The sequence below is a fragment of the Corvus kubaryi genome, unplaced genomic scaffold, assembly GCF_017639235.1.
Source record: "Corvus kubaryi isolate FWS band 111438036 unplaced genomic scaffold, C.kubaryi_AGA036_p1.0 37272, whole genome shotgun sequence".
In the NCBI taxonomy this organism is placed as follows: domain Eukaryota; kingdom Metazoa; phylum Chordata; class Aves; order Passeriformes; family Corvidae; genus Corvus; species Corvus kubaryi.
Window position 1 is genome coordinate 3,168,287 of NW_024581084.1, and position 15,972 is coordinate 3,184,258.

The window sequence follows — 15,972 nt, forward strand, 5'->3', positions numbered from 1 at the left end:
TGTATTAAGACTGACTGAAAGAGGGCAACTAACAGAAAACTTGTGATTGATTTAGGGAGCTGTGGAGGAAAATTTTAAGTTTCTGCAGATACAAAAATACTAAAATGCTTTTTTGCTTTATAAACTCATGGCAAATAGTTCATCCTGACTGAGGATCAGGAACAGGATTACAAAAAACAAAATACTCTCACCACAACCTAGGAAAAAAACCCTCTGGGAACAGTATTTGGATGCTGCAGGGGAAAACTAAGGAAAAAAGAAGAAAAAAAAAGGAAAATCTTTACAATCTATTGCCAAATCTAAGGATAAGGATGAAGACACTTCACCAACATAGAATAAAAAAAATTACTGTCTCAAGATGAAGCAAAATTCACGACTAGAGTAAAAATAAAAAAAAACCCCACGAGATAGCTTTTTTCTCTTTGATGAAAAGGCACTTAAGGTGATGAGTTTAGTGGATGCCTCTCCACCCAAAACCACTGTATTTAGCTACCAGTTTCACAACAGACTGAACTGCTCCTATTCTATTCTCATAGCAAACAATTGTTTTGATGTGTGCCTCACTAAATCATTTTCCCTGTTTGGATATGTGCCCACAATCAAATGGGAACAAGCATGTCACCTTGCCTATCTTGGCAGTTCACAGGGAAAAACAAAACAAGGTTAAAGACTCAAGTAAGCTCTCCTGTCAGTGTCTAAAGCAACTAGATTGGGTTTCTCCTTAAAGATGATTTGTTCCCCTCTGCTTGCAGAAGGGGTTATGCCATCTGACACTACATCTGACTGTTATAGAAGGGTTGATGTCCCTCTTCATGGCTTTTTACTCTTCCCCACATTCTAGAGATCTCAGGCAGAACTAGCTTTTAGCTTCTAGCAATCATACAGAGAATCCTTGCTGAAGTCTTCTACAGAGACCAACACTTAATATCTCAGATGTTCTGAAGTAGTACAAACAGCTTCTCTCAGACTTGTCTCAGTGCTACACTACCTTTGCAGCACTCCAGATAGGCATGAAGATGGGCACTGGAAGACAAACAGCTACTCTCAGTGTAGGGCACAAAGCAGAATTTTTCCAGGGTGGGAGGTGTCCGTTCCTGTTGTCGTCGTGGTGCCACAGAAGCATGAAGACCGTTGATCTGAACACCTCCTGCTTTAAGGCTATCAAGGCAGTGGTCCACAACAACTTCAAAAGCTGAAAGTCAGGAAAGAAATGTAGGTTACAAAACAGAAAAATATTTTGTTCAAGGTGATCTGATGAACAGTGCTAGATGAGGCTGTTACACAGAGATGTTACAGAGTTGCAGAATAGCCTGGAGACTAAGAGGGCCCCCCCCAAGTCCATCCTACTACTTCAGAATTCACACATTCAACCTGTAATCAGAACGGCAGTCAAAACAACCAGCAAAAGTTCAAGCATGAGAGACATCACCTTCTATATTGTCCTGGTATTGGCACACCTGCTCTTGATGCAGCACTGGATCAATACAGACTGAGCGAATCCTCGTGGGTAAGCGTAGACTGCGGCCAGTCTCAGCTAAGATCAGCACGTGTAGCAGAGTGTCAAGGAAGGTCACCCAGTTTCCATTCCACAGAACTTTCCCTGCACTTGCTGCAGAAGAGGAAGAGAAAGCCTCACTATTTCATCATTCATCAGATGCTAGAATGTCACTGCTTATTAAATGACAAGTTTGGTGTATGTACCCAGCTTCCCCTGTAAACTCCAATAGTCAGTTCTACATTGGAGATAACAGCTTTCTCAATGCTCTATTAGAACTCTTGGTTGTTCTCCCTTATCACACAAAGTATAATTACCTCACAAGACACAGTCAGGTGAACTGTTAATACAAATGGAATTAAAAGATCAAATAGTCATCATTACAATATCCAGGCTCACTGTGCTTCTTTTGAAAGGAAATTCACCTTCACTGTTGCATTCTAGAACACCCTGGAAAGTTGGTCCATAATTATATCCACGCAGATGCAGCTCTTGATAAATGTCTTCTTTCAAGAGTCCAGACTTTGAGCTCCTCTCTAGAGTCCGAAAGCCATCTGGCTGGTTAAGGAAATTCTTCTGAGCAGTGTTTTCCAGGAGGGAAATCTTCCCTGAAGGGCACAGTAACAAGAATAACAATCATTATCATTGTTTATAAATAATGGATTTTACTAAGACCATGTATACACTTACACTTCCTTCACTTACCACTCACAGCCAGATTCCCATTTCCTGACACCTCAAAGCAGCGTGAAGCAGGCAGGAGTCTTACTTCCAGCTGTACTGATCCTGCAAGAAATATTGAGAAAGACAGGACATTAAGGTCATTTATTTCTACCATCCTGAAGCAGAACTTTTTCTTTCACTATCTCTAGACTCACTGCTCACAACACATTATAAAGATGACCATAATATGTACTACTTGACTGTATGAATCCATTCCTTTGCTCAGTCATGCTGTATTCTTCTTCATAGTCTCTCTCCTGCATTCCTCCTCATTTTTCCAATGCATTCCTTTCCTCCCACTCCCTCCATCTTCACCACACAGTTGTGCAGTTATACCAGCACTCTTCACTCACCCTTTTTGGGAAGGATAGTTGCCTGATGAATTGTGACATCTTCAAACATAACAGCCATTTGCTCCATGGCCGTGCCAAGAGACCGTGCCAGTGTTCGCCAAGCCAGCACTAGGTACGCAGTTGCTGGATACAAAACTCTGCCATCAATGCAGTGACCAATCAAGTAGTGGTCAGGAGAGTCGGGACTCACATCTGTCAAAGAATAAAGAGCAGAATAAAAATAATAAAAGCACTCTAATAGAGAGGTCTTTCCCTCTCAGTGTCTAGAAGAGGTTCTAGTTTCCCCAACTATCCTGCCTGACAACATGCAGCTCTTAAAATTAGTCTAAAGCAACAGAGATTCCTGGTCTGTTCATGTTCTCTCATCCCATTTCAGAAACAGATACAGGTTTTTTTCAATCCAAACCAAACATTTAAACTTCAGAGGATGGCTTCAAGGATGGTGTTTTGATTATCCTTTTCTTAGTTTTACAAAAGGAAACACACAGGTAAAGCAGCAAAGTGACAAATAATAAACCCCAAACCAGCAACACACCAATATTGTAGACTGAAGCAGATGCAGAGCCTTTGGAACCTGCTGGAAAGTCTTCAGCTTTTGGAACATCCCAGTCCTGACTGTGGTCCCATTTGATGCATGGAGAAATAAGGGGTGTTCCCACAGGGACAGGGTATTCCACAGGTGGGAACAAGTTATTTCCAAGAACACTTATGCTAGAAAGACAAAAAGAATCAAGACAGTGGGGAAAAGGATGGGAAGAAAAAGTAGGGAAAAAAACTGGTTATAATACTTAAGAGGTCAGGCATACCATATAACACTTAATTGGTCTCAGACTCCACGTCTGAGATGTACCATGAACACTTACTGCAGCCAAATTTGTAATTAGCAGTCTACAAGATGCAAAGTTTATTTCCAAAAGCTAGTTCCAGGTTCCTAGGCCTTTAAAACGGGACTTGTCTTTAGAAGGCACCTTCCCAGCCCAAGCAGTCTCTAACCCAAGGGAACACATCACAAGTGAGCATGTTATGTATGTAAGGCACAAATGTACAGCCCATTTTTTTTCAAGGTTTCTTGAAGGAGTATTTGAATTCATGTGAAGACATGCATACTAGAGAAGAGACCTGCATTCCCTTCCGTTCTCCCACTCACCCTCCTCCCCTAGTCTCCTTACCCAGTTAAATGAATCTTTCCAATCTGTGTTAGGAAGAACTCCAGATTATTTTTGTGTTCTTTCTTCATCAAAGGTAGAATGGTGCAAGTTGGTTTCAAAGTTCTCCTCAAGATAGCCTGGTCAAGTAGAATCCATAAGTCATCAGTGGAAGGTATTACTTACCACTTTGCCTCTGAATTTTTCTCTATAGGTCTCAAACCACTTACGTATCTGTGCCAAGAGTTCTGTGCTAGCTGCTGGAACATACACCACTTTAACAGGGAAGAGTACCCTTCCAGCAACCCAAGTTGTTGCACATCTGGTAAAGCAGAACCTACAGAATATTAACGTAATTCTGCCAAAACACAAATATCCATTTCCCAAGCAGACTGTGAAGTGAAATCAAAACCTGCACTTGAACTGCAAAGTCACCTTCTCACGCCTCCCACTTGCACACACTCCCTTCCCAGGAGCAGCACCTTCTAGTCTGAAGTATCTGAGTGCATTTTTCAAGCAAAAGCTATTAGACCGAAAAACTCAGCCTTGAACGCCTGAGCCGATTTTTATCTTCTCTTCAGTTTGATCCCATGATCTTTACATGAGAAAAGAAAGAAAAGCCAGAACACTCTCAAGCCCAGACAGTGAAGTCTTAGTCACTTGTGTTAGAGTCCAAAATTGTTCAATGATTTCAACATGAGGCATATAGTCTCTTTTTTCGAGAAAAATATCTGCCCAGTTTAAAAACTGTACTCTGATTCTCCCTTCAAGTCACTTTCAAAGCATAAGACTAACATGATGTAGTAAAAATACACTGGATTGAAACTCAGAAGCTCTGTATAACTATTAATCTTGATTCATGAGTAACTACTATTCTTCCTAAGACCTCTCTTGCATGCTACAGACCAAATAATAAAGACCAGTCCTTGAGACTTAAGGGACAGAGACAAGACCACACCACTGATCCTGTGGAGCAAGTATTTCCCAATGCACCTCATGTTCTGCATTCTCTACTATGGAGCTAATTCCACGAGGATCAATTTTCATAGGGTAGGGAGAAACGAGTAATGATCTGATCTCATTAGGGAAAGAAGTTGAAGAAAGCAAGCTCCTGTGGTCTCAGACTACTTGGTCTAGGAGAAGAGGGGAAAACACCACTGCTATCCACCACCTTTTAAGACAAAACCTCAACCCAAATGCAGTGTACAGTTCGTAACAGATTTTTTTCATAGAGAAGGCCTGTCAAGTCTTTTGACTGTCTCGCGCCTCTGTAATTTTTGCACACACTCTCCATTAGATCCAAGCAATAAAATGCCTTCCTTACTCATTATGCAGTCCAGAAAGCTGACTATAAGCTATCTGAAGTGCATAGGAAGAAATAACTGAAGTAGTGTGAATGTCTGGGTGAGAAAGTGGTAGTGTGTTACGAATTTCTTATTTTTATTTTTAACATTAACATACACCACCCCCTAAAAAACCACAAATAAACAAACAAAAAACCAAACATTAAAACTAGGAAAAGCTCAGAAGTACTAAAGAAAGCAAATGTTCTCAGAACTACAGTAAAAAAGAAGCTGAAGTCTGCAGTCTTCCCTAGTCCTCAGACCATCAACCTCCTTGCAGCAGCATGATACCATCAATATAGTGTCATACTGAAACAATCAAATACAATACCTGTAAAAGAGCATGAGGAGCAATCTCTACTACAATGGCATTCTCTGGAATATGCTTCAGACCTTCGTGGAACAGCACTGGACTCACTAGGTTGTTCACATGGTACTCTGCAGAGGAATTCCTAGCCAGATCACTTTGCCACTGAGATTCAGGTATAGATGTACTGATCCATCGTGCTGAGCGAGGTTTAGGGTGTGGAATGACCTACAGACAGTTAAGAAAGAAGGACAGGAGAAAGAGTTACAAGTAATAGAGAACAATACAATAGGCAAAAGCAAGCAGTTTCTCCTTTTCGCAGGTCATTTCTCCCAGCTTGATTGCTCAGGATATCCTTCTGCTTCAGGCCACATGATTTCAAACATTAGATCTCACAGAAGTCTATATGCTCTTCAAGAGATTTCCTCTTCCTTCTGAAGAAAGGAGTCCCCTTAAGCTCAACATCATCTATAGTCAGCCTAGGTGCCAGAGCATAAGTCATGCAAGCCACAGTTTGGCAATATTACCTTTTTCAGCGCATTGAGCAGTGCTGGTGCAATAGATGCCATGTAATAGGAGTGAAATGCGACGCCAGCACTGCGCACCTCCTTTGCGAACACACCATCTTTCTTCAGTGTGGCTACAAACTCATTCACAGAGTCCTAAGAAGAGGAACACCAGTGAACTAAGAGAAAAGCTCACAAAATACTTGGGATCTGTACGAGCCGCTGTACTCCCTCCATACCCTTCATCAGCTGCCATTTAAAGGGAGCCATAACTGGGATGAGGTTATTGCCCTTCTCAGTCCTATAATTTATCCTCCTCTATGCCCATGGATGTAAGAGATATTTTATTACTAGCTTACTGAGGCACTAACATCACTTCCTCTCAGAGTATTTGAGTGTGTAAGTTTATAAATCCACTCCACCAACTTCAATCCAGCTCCCCTTTGCAAGCAGCTGAACGCTAATTAAGCTTCATGCTTTCTTCAAACCTGAACTTCACAGGTCCCACTCACAATCCTGGTATGTACTGTATCAGTTCCATGCTCACCAGAGGCCCCGAAACAGTGACAGTGTCCTCAGAGTTGTGACAGGCTGGTACCACATTTGGAGGACAGCGTTGTTTACATTCCTCCCATGTCAGACCTGCAAAAGGAAGACCACAGGACAACAAAAGTGTTTCTAGGTATGAGTCTCATAAGAGGAAGCAATCTTAACTGCATAGTCACTGTGCTCAATTCAGCACTTTGCAAAATTGGGAAGGACTTGCAAGAGACAGATGGGTGTCTCCCCCTTCCCCCAAAAACAATTCTGCAAAAGCTAAGAATATTTACCCTAGAGCTTTAACATGACATTTATCACAGTTATGCTTAACACAAGGACAGAAGGCCAAATCTTTGCACCATCCCATTAATGAATGGGGTGGGGGTAACCCCCACACTTTAAAAGAAGCTACAGAATTGGTTATTCTGTCTCATGTTGCCCTTAGTTTCCAGAAGTCAAGCTCATGTGTTCTCTCCCCTGTACTAGCCTGGATTGCTGAGAGACGCAAAATATCCATAGAAATCAGTAACTCTAGTGGCATGCTAGGTTAACACATGAAGCATTTGGTCATACATTACACAGATACAAGTCACAGGAAGAACTTGAACTCAACATCAGATTATCAAAAAACATACTGTATGCAGCACTCCAAATTCCGCGATCAAAGTGTCATTTATTTAATCTCAAGGGCAAAAAAAGCTAAATTAGATAGATAGTCCTTTGTAGCCTTACTTAAATTAAGAAATCTGGCATTATAACAAGTGATCTAGTCCAATATACTGCATTATACCTGCAACAGCTTTTCTCCTAAGTGCTCCAGGTTTTAATTGACCACTACGCCCATTAAGAAGCAGAAGAACAACAGTGCTACAAATAATAATTTTACTTTAAACATGTAAGTCACTTTGAAGCCGCACCACAAAGCAAAACTGCTGGGTCCAAAATTTTACCCAACAATGGGCAAAACTATGACTTACACAAACACAAAGCAAAGCTTGTTCAGGAGAAAGCTTATTCCTAAGTGCTATTACGCTATAGTAAATTCCACTAGCCAGCTGCCCACTACATAATAGCAGCTTACTGTTTTCACATTTCATTACTCTTGCAGACAATCAGAAGTCTCCTTTATTAAAAAAATACTAAAATATATATATATATATACACACACATCTGTGTGTGTATGATATATATCTATCAAGAGCCAAAAAACTCAGTGCTTTACATTTTCACCTTGTTTCAAGGTGATTATTTATCAGGCATGTCATTGGTCACCTGACAACAAATCCCTCCATTTCCACTTAAATTTTGGATGGATTACCAAAATCCTAATGTATTCCAGGACAGAGATCACTACCACGTATCAACTTAAATATTTAATAACTTGTTCTACATCAGAAGAAAACAAAGAAGCAACAGTGGCCAAGATTTTACAGACATAATAGTTTCAGAGACCAATTTTTATCCCAATGGCATGCAACAGAAATCAGATGCACTTTCCTGTATCACTCTTTTGGTAAGGGTGTACCTACCAACAGCAGCCATTCCTCCCGGTGGCAATTTGGCCTCTTTAACACATCGTCCCCGCCAATAAGCAGCAAGAATGGCTTCTTCATGACTTAAGGAGTTGTCTGCATAGCCACAAGCTAGTTCTCCCACTGAGTGGCCCAAAATCCCGTCGGGTTGCAGACCTGCAGCCTTCAGCATATCAATCTGAGCAATCTGCAAGCAGAAGTAAGATTACTGATTCCATGCCAGAGTAAGCAGGTGCCAGGCCTCAAAGGTACACAGCAGTAGCAAGTACGTAATGAACTTTTTGGTACAGATATTCTTGGAATCACTACTTTTTTTTTCTCCCAATAACTGCAGCTCCATCTTCCTTTCAAAGCAATCCCAAGAATCATCATACAACTCCAGTATTGTCTGGGCCTCTTCACAATGTAGCTCTCCACTAAAAAAGTATTTCCAACAACATGAGACTGCCAAGAATGTGTCTGTACAAAGTAAGAGGCAAGATCAGCTTTCCAGATCACTTTAAAAGCATGGCCTCTAGTTTATTAAGAAACCATGAATCTCACGTTGACACTCAGAATCAAGAAGACACTTCATTCAGCTTGACTTAGTTCATTTGCAGAACAAATTTTAGAAGACATTAAATGGAACCTTGCTCCTTAGCACAAACATTTGCATAAAACTTAAAGACATTCCTTAGTCTCTTAAAAGATGAAACTGTGCCACACACACACAAATACAAAAATCAGTTCAGACCAATATTAGTCCAAACATCTTGTAAGAAAAAAGCAGTAAGGCCAAGAATGTCTGTATCAAAAGGTTTGTTATGTACTTGTAAGTGGCAAAGCCCAAAACTGTCAAGGGCACAACACAGTCCCTCCTTTCAGAGAGGTATTTCTAACAGTTGCCACTTACTGAATACACAAAACAAGCTTCCATTAATCGATATAAAGTGTTACCAGCCAAACAGACACATTAGCAGAAGGTGCTTATGTGGATTGAGTCCACGATCCCCCTCCACTAGTCCTTTGAGTCTTGCCTGAATAGCAGCTAGTCCAACAAATGCATGGACAGTGTCATCAAAAGTGTTCTCATCTGCTTGCAGCAGCAGGTCTGAGACCTTCAGGCCTGTGCCCTTCAAAGCCTCATCTGAGCGCAATATAGACTGGTGAAACAGATCCAACTTCATAAGGCTCAGGCCCATGCCTTTCCACTGTGTTCCCATGCCTGCAGGAAAGGCAAGGAGAAAGTGAGCTTTAGTAATATTCTGAAACAGGAGTAGAAATGACACACTTCCTCTGGCAGTTAAAGAATTCTGAGAGCAAAGCACTGTACGTTTCTAACGTTCTCTAAATCAGGCACCACTTTATTTTGCTGGCCTTCGCTACAGTCAGAAGACAGTTAAGTTGGAAGGTTTTAATAAAATACAGAACACTCCTAGACATGTCACAGAGTTGCAAAATATTTCCTCATGCTACACCGTAAAATAGCATTAGAGCACAGAACACAATTGCTCAAGCCCCAGATCTACAGAGGAATGGAAAAGCCTGGACCCAATGCTGCACACCTACCTGAGCATATGTACCAGAGAGGTCTACCAGATGCTTGAACTTGCTGAACCTCTTTTATGTCACTTTCAGTGCCAACCAGTGTGTAGCCCCTGTAGGGCATGGAGGACACAGGAACTGCAGAGATATCGCTGAGCAGGCTTACAAATGGGCTGCATCCTCCATGTTTTCTGCTCTCTTGAATTAGTGTTTCCACAGCTTCCTGAGTTCTGCCAGAAATTTGAACCAGTCTTGGCATGTTACAAGTCTCCAGAGGCTGGCATTTGTCCTTATTTGGCCTCAGAATGACATGAGCGTTAGCACCTCCAAAGCCAAAAGAGTTGATACTGACAAGGCCACCTTTCACTGGTGTTGGTTTACAAACTACCTCCAAAGTGCCATCTTGTAAGGCAGGAATATCTGGATTTGGGGTATTGAAATGAAGATTTGGAGCCCACAGCCCATGTTCCAGAGAGAGAATGACCTGAAAGAAAAAGAGTATCCTGTGCTCCACATGGTCTCATGACAAACATTCTTCTGTTGTTATTCTTTTACTACAAATGACCACGTAGCATATTCTGAAGCAGTTGTCTATGTTTGGATAAAGGGACATTTCAGAGAATAGCATTGTTGATGTTACTGAGGTAGCAACTGCATCACCTAGGCAAATTTTAAGACCATGCAGGAAGCCAGCAGAAGTTGAGCCTTAGGTTTAGCTTCCAGACTCTTTCTAACTGGCAAGCCATGCAGTCTTGCAGGAAAAGCAGCCTAGGTTGTGACTATCACATCATCTTTTTCCCCTTTCAGATCCCATCCATTTATCACATTCTACTTCATCCCTCCTCAGTCACACACAGTCACAAATCCTCTTCCTTATCAAAACAAAATGCTTCTATTTCTTGCTTTGCTGCAAAAGAATCAAGCTGAAGCACTAGTAAAGAAGTCTGCTTGCTGCTTTACACCCATTTGTTGTCTTCTTGATTCAAAAAAGCAGAAACAGCAGACTGGTCAGAACTGGCAGCCAAAGGAAAGTACTGAAACAACATGAGGAACAAAGTATCTGTGCCAAAAAAAAACAAGAGCTCCCTTCTCTTAGTAGCTTCTCTCGACATACAGCTCATGACACCAAACCCACATTCATCTGTGGAACAAGCCCAGCAAATTGCAGACTACAAGGTCCACTGCAAACGGAGTGTGCTCTGTGTGTTTGACAGTTCCTTCACCACTCCAGAATGGTGAGAGACATACTGGCTTGGGAACTGTTCTTCCAAGTTGACTATCAGACTGCAGCTTACCTGGGAGAACAACCAGCATAAATACATGATTTCAACTCACAGCCAACACGTTTAAAGCTGTAGTCTAAGTATTTTCATGCATACTGTCCTACACCTCCAATACTACGCGCTTTAAATGTGCTGTTGCTTTACACTGATACATACTGTACTTTAAGTTTTTCATGGTTTCTACCTAGGTTTGAGAGCACAGTACAGTGAGCATACCACCAGTGCCACCAAAAAGTTTTCTCTTTGCTGCACAGCAAGTGATTAGACAGACTGAGTAATTCAAAGATGCAAGTGATTTTTTTCCCTTCCTTACCAGAATTTGCCTGAAGAGGCCTTGGCAAGCCTTAGTTTCATTCCTACCTACCCATATGATTAATGGATTCTCTTCAAGTCTGAAATCTGATATTTTCAAGATCCAATTTCCTGACACCTCACTTAGGAGTATTTTATGGAATTCCAGAAGAAAACATTTACACAAACTGCAGATTCCCTGAGACAGTTACTGTCTAAGAAACACTGGGTTTGGTGCAGAGGTGGGGGGCAACTGTACCTCAAAGTTATGATCCTGTCCTGATGGATCACAGAACCACACTAAACAAACTGTTCATTACATACAACACAGTATGGATTGAGAAGCTTATTTTATGACTAAGTTATCATTCCTTCTATGAAGAATGTGTCAGTCAGAGATAAAAGCGCTAAAAAACCCTAAACTTTTCTCTACAGAGAGACAGACACTGCTATCGTCATGCAGATGAGGCTATTCACAGTAAGTTGTATTGGGTCACAAGTAACCACTTCTACAATTCTAGCAGTGGCAGTGTACATGACTTTAGTTTGCATGGTCTGTGGCAATAGGCTTAACAAGCAAGTGTGAACATTAGCTGCAGTTTAGCAGCTGGAGCCAATAGACGACCATCTGCCTACAGCAGTAGTTAGCAAGCTGGTTGCTAAGACAGTTATTCATGCTGGTAGCCTCATCCCAAAGAACTCACCTGGCTTCTCGCCATCCTAAGAGAGAAGAGGAAGAGATGATACATCCCTGACAGAAAGCCAGAAGGATCAGCTGCTCTTTTGGCACTGAAAGCCTACGCTGCCTCTCATCTTTGGTCATTGTCAACTAAACATCCAATCCCTCTATGTGTATGTGCCTCAAACCCAAACGACTTGCAGCAGAGTTCTGTTGGAAGGTCCAGTGTAAGGATTGACAAAGTAATCAGTAAGGATAACAAAAGAATCCCAAAGCCCTTATTCTGACCAGAGCTATGCTCCTATAGAATTCGGTAGGAAGCGGGAACTGAAGTGTGTAGCACACAGCAGAGGGCCACCTGAGCATTCGGTAGTTTGCAGGATAGCCACCTGAGCTTTTAAAAATATTTGCATATGAAGCAAGTCGTTAAGGAGAAACACCTGAGTTCTTATCACTATCAGTGAACATTTTACCCTGAATCAATGCAGATTTTCCCTAAACCAACCAAACAAAACCCCACACACTGGTGTTCCCCACCTTCCCTAATTTTTCTTCTCAAGCTCCCTGTTACCTTGGCTAATGCAGCAAGCCCTGAGGCAGGCTCTGGATGACCCATATTTGACTTGGTTGATCCAATCAACAGTGGCTCCCTTTCACACTCACAGAAGACATTTACAATGCCATTTACTTCCTGTGGATCTCCAACCTAGTATGAAGAGAATCAGAATGGCTATTAGCCAGCACTTCCAAAACACACCCCAAAAGAGAAATCTGAAAGATTATGGTGTTTGGGCAAAATCCAAAAGTAGTGAAGCAGAACATATTCTTCTAACTAGTAGAAGGCAAAAAGACTTCACTTCGGGAAAAAGAATAATTTAATGGAAAAGTGTGGCAAGTGATGCAAGGGAAGAAAACACTCAATCTCTTAGGGACCATGCTGACCTTGGTGCCTGTCCCATGGGCTTCAACATACTCCACTTCTTCAGGTTTGATACCACATTCCCTGTACAAAGATCTGACCAACTGCTGCTGCATCTCTCCAGATGGGAATGTCACACCTAGGATCAAAATTGCCGTCAATTTCAGTCTCCTATCAGGTGTTTCCTGTTCTGATTTTAGCATCCTTTCATTCACTTTGAGCTGCCAAGTTCCCCCCCCTCCCCCTCCCCCCCCCAAAAAAAACCCAAACTAAAGGCCTTTTCACCATGTCCTTAGCACCAAACATTAAGCCTCTCAGGCTCTTTGCAAGAAGAGCAGAGGAACCAGAAATTAACTTAGGGTGGAAAGATACTGGTTAACAGAATACTAGAAGATGTCTAGGTTAAGCAAAACATGTGAAGCTTGGTGTCTCCACAGCTGGAGAGCAGGAGAAGCTGGACAACAGCAGGGTAAGAGCTTTACAGTTATAACACTGTACCTACATTTCTACTATCAGTGCAGAAGTTACTGTGGAGATGTCCTGAGGAATGCTAAACTAGCAAGAGAACATTGCTGTTACTTCAGTAGAAACCACCACTTCTCTCCTTTAACTTCTTTTAAAAATAGGGTCCTGAACTTTGCATTATCAAAACCAGAAAATGAAAAAAAAAACCCCAAATACAAAAAAACATTCACACATCTAAAGAAGAACCCTACAACAGACCACTTTTTATGACAAAGACTCTAAACTGAACAATTATGTAGGTACCTCACTTTTCAGCAGCTCAAGACCTACCTTGCTCCTTAAAGCCATCAGTGTTAATTCCAGCATTTACTATTGTGGCATAGATCCTCTTTGCCATCGATCTCTTGGTCAAAAGAACAACAACAGCAGCTTCAGAGCGACAATATCCATTTCCTGAGAGCAGAGAGAGAGAGAGTCACAACTTCTGCTCTGCTTTGTAAAATGTTGCCAAACACCATGCAGTAAGATTACCACTTACAATAGACTGTTTTGAGAATATGACATATCTATTTCTTTTAAAGAAAAATTTCCTGTCCTAGAAAGACACAGTGCTCATCACAAATGACAACAGAAATTTTCCATCAAGAGACAGCTATTTTTTCTCCCCAGAGGAAGAGGGATGAACCATATGGTGCCAGTTTCTTCCCCACAGCTAGTTTTCCAGGTTTAATGGAACACGCAACATAAATCAGGTCCAGGGTATGTCCCAAACAGTGCACCCTGGAACAACTTTGCTGTATTGAAAGAGTAGCTGGTCACAGACCGTACAGTAAGTTACTTTCATACACCATAAGCTTTTCTACTTACGCCTTACCTGAAACATCAAAAGACTTGCAGGCACCATCAGGACTAAGCATACCCAGTTTCATGAACTGCACAGATGTGTTGGGTTTCAGTAGGAGGTTGACTCCTCCTACTAGGGCTGCACTGCACTGCCCATGACGAATTGCCTTATAAGCGTTCTCCAGAGCAACAAGACTAGAGGAGCAGGCTGTGTCAATAGTTAGGCTTGGTCCTTAAGAAACATAAGGAAAAAAAAAACAAAACCAAAAACCACCTTAATTTCCTAGATTCTTCTCCAAAGACTACAGGACAGGGTTACAAGAAACATATTGAAAACAACGTTAAGTAAGAGCTGCTTCAGAACATAGCAGATAAACCTGATGCAATGGGAGACTAGAACCACCATCTCTGCCTACTTACAAGGTAAGGCATGAGAAAGGTGGGAAAAAATTATGAACAGATTTGCTTTAAGGGCATTTTTAAAAATTCTGTCTCTCCACCAAAAAGAGAACACAGCTTTACAGGCAGGTCCCATCTAATTACACATTCTCATCAATAAAAATCCTTTGCCCTTCCTGGTGCTACCCTTGCCATTCTCTCTGTTCTCTGCTGCAATTCAGATCAATTTCCACCTCTCCATTCCCTTCAATACTGTACATGGATTGAATCATACCTATGCCTTCAATCACATCATTTTTGTGGCTCTCCTACTTCTTACACTTTACTCAAAAGAAAGCCAACTGCTACAGTCAGTAGGAGTTTATGTCTGGTCTAGCCAACTTCCACATATCTTGATGACAAATAGCAGTCTAAAGGCCAGAAAGGACCAAGGCCTTTTTGTAAGTGCTTCCTGACATCACCATCCCTCAGATGAACACCAGCTATGTCCAGCAGCAGCAGCTGAGTTATAAAGCCTTACAGAGAGTCTTATCATACAGTCACCATATATTTTTACTTCTCATATGCCTTCTTAGAATAGTTACACGCTATTTTCTCTTTCCAAAAGGGATCTATGCCATCATATCCATCCCAGTCCTCTACAGCAACTGTGCTACAATCGTGTTGAAATTGCAATTGCTGATCAGCATCAACAGGTTTGGGGGGCACTTACCTGTTAAATCATAGAAGTAGGAAATCCTGTTGGCAAGCATAGCACGCTGACAGCCAGTCATACTGTATCCCAAAAGCTCTTCTGGATCTTGGCTAAGGGCTTCGGCAGCTTCTGACCCACTGGCACCAATCCATACACCTGTGTCTGTGCCACGGAGGGTGGCCGGATTAATACCTATGGGGATTGGAAGGTAGATTACAGTAAACATAATGAGGGGCAAACTGCAGAGATACCAGGTACACTGGTACCAGTTCAACCAAAACTACTTCTTGTCCCTTTCCGGCAGCATTGTTCCCTTACCTTTAATAACCTTTTATCTGTTTCAACTGCCAACCTTACATGTCTTACTTCGGAGTCCATCAGAAGTTTGGTATTGGCTTTTGGCCAGAACATATTGTGCCCTGACACAGGTTTTCAGCCTAGCTGGGCATTGTTAGAGTCTTGTGTAAAAAAAGTGCACGGACTATGAAAAGTACAAACGCTGACAAGAGAAGCTAACAGCTAACTACCAGTACAGAGAAATGGAGCAGACTGAAGGGGAGAAAAATCATAGCATCTGGAACGTCATGTGAGCACATCAATATCTATCTCCAGCCCAGATCTGGAGTACAAGACAGAAATGAGAATTCTTAAGCACAAAAATAGCCAGCAACCAGAACAAAAAGCAACTTTGCTCTAAAAAAACACCACACAGCAAGGTCAACTGTCAGAAATCTCTGCTGTTTCTTCTCTCTGCTTCAGGCGTCCTGGAGACAGACAGAATATTCAATCTCCAGACAGAGTCTCAGAAGCAGAGAGAAGCAGAGAAGCAAAAGTTAATTTCAGTAAGTCACAGAATCACAGAATGTTAAAAGTTGGAAGGGACTTGTTGGGGTTTTAGTTTAGTCTGTTTTTTTTTTTTTCCTGTTAAAGG

At 41.7% G+C, this 15,972-nt stretch overlaps 1 protein-coding gene across 1 annotated transcript in view; it reads right to left on the reverse strand.

The window, feature by feature from the left end:
- FASN (fatty acid synthase) overlaps positions 1 to 15,972 on the reverse strand; it is a 42,392-nt gene that overhangs the window by 18,122 nt on the left and 8,298 nt on the right. The window contains exons 4-21 of the mRNA XM_042025671.1: positions 15,060 to 15,233; positions 13,980 to 14,180; positions 13,436 to 13,558; positions 12,664 to 12,779; positions 12,293 to 12,427; positions 9,493 to 9,952; positions 8,961 to 9,148; positions 7,942 to 8,131; positions 6,420 to 6,514; positions 5,894 to 6,028; positions 5,391 to 5,594; positions 3,741 to 3,856; positions 3,107 to 3,282; positions 2,572 to 2,763; positions 2,201 to 2,281; positions 1,921 to 2,103; positions 1,430 to 1,609; positions 989 to 1,192 (exon numbers count right to left, since the gene is read on the reverse strand). Of these exons, the coding sequence (XP_041881605.1) occupies positions 989 to 1,192; positions 1,430 to 1,609; positions 1,921 to 2,103; positions 2,201 to 2,281; positions 2,572 to 2,763; positions 3,107 to 3,282; positions 3,741 to 3,856; positions 5,391 to 5,594; positions 5,894 to 6,028; positions 6,420 to 6,514; positions 7,942 to 8,131; positions 8,961 to 9,148; positions 9,493 to 9,952; positions 12,293 to 12,427; positions 12,664 to 12,779; positions 13,436 to 13,558; positions 13,980 to 14,180; positions 15,060 to 15,233 (3,153 nt within the window). The remainder of the gene's footprint in view (positions 1 to 988; positions 1,193 to 1,429; positions 1,610 to 1,920; positions 2,104 to 2,200; positions 2,282 to 2,571; positions 2,764 to 3,106; positions 3,283 to 3,740; positions 3,857 to 5,390; positions 5,595 to 5,893; positions 6,029 to 6,419; positions 6,515 to 7,941; positions 8,132 to 8,960; positions 9,149 to 9,492; positions 9,953 to 12,292; positions 12,428 to 12,663; positions 12,780 to 13,435; positions 13,559 to 13,979; positions 14,181 to 15,059; positions 15,234 to 15,972) is intronic.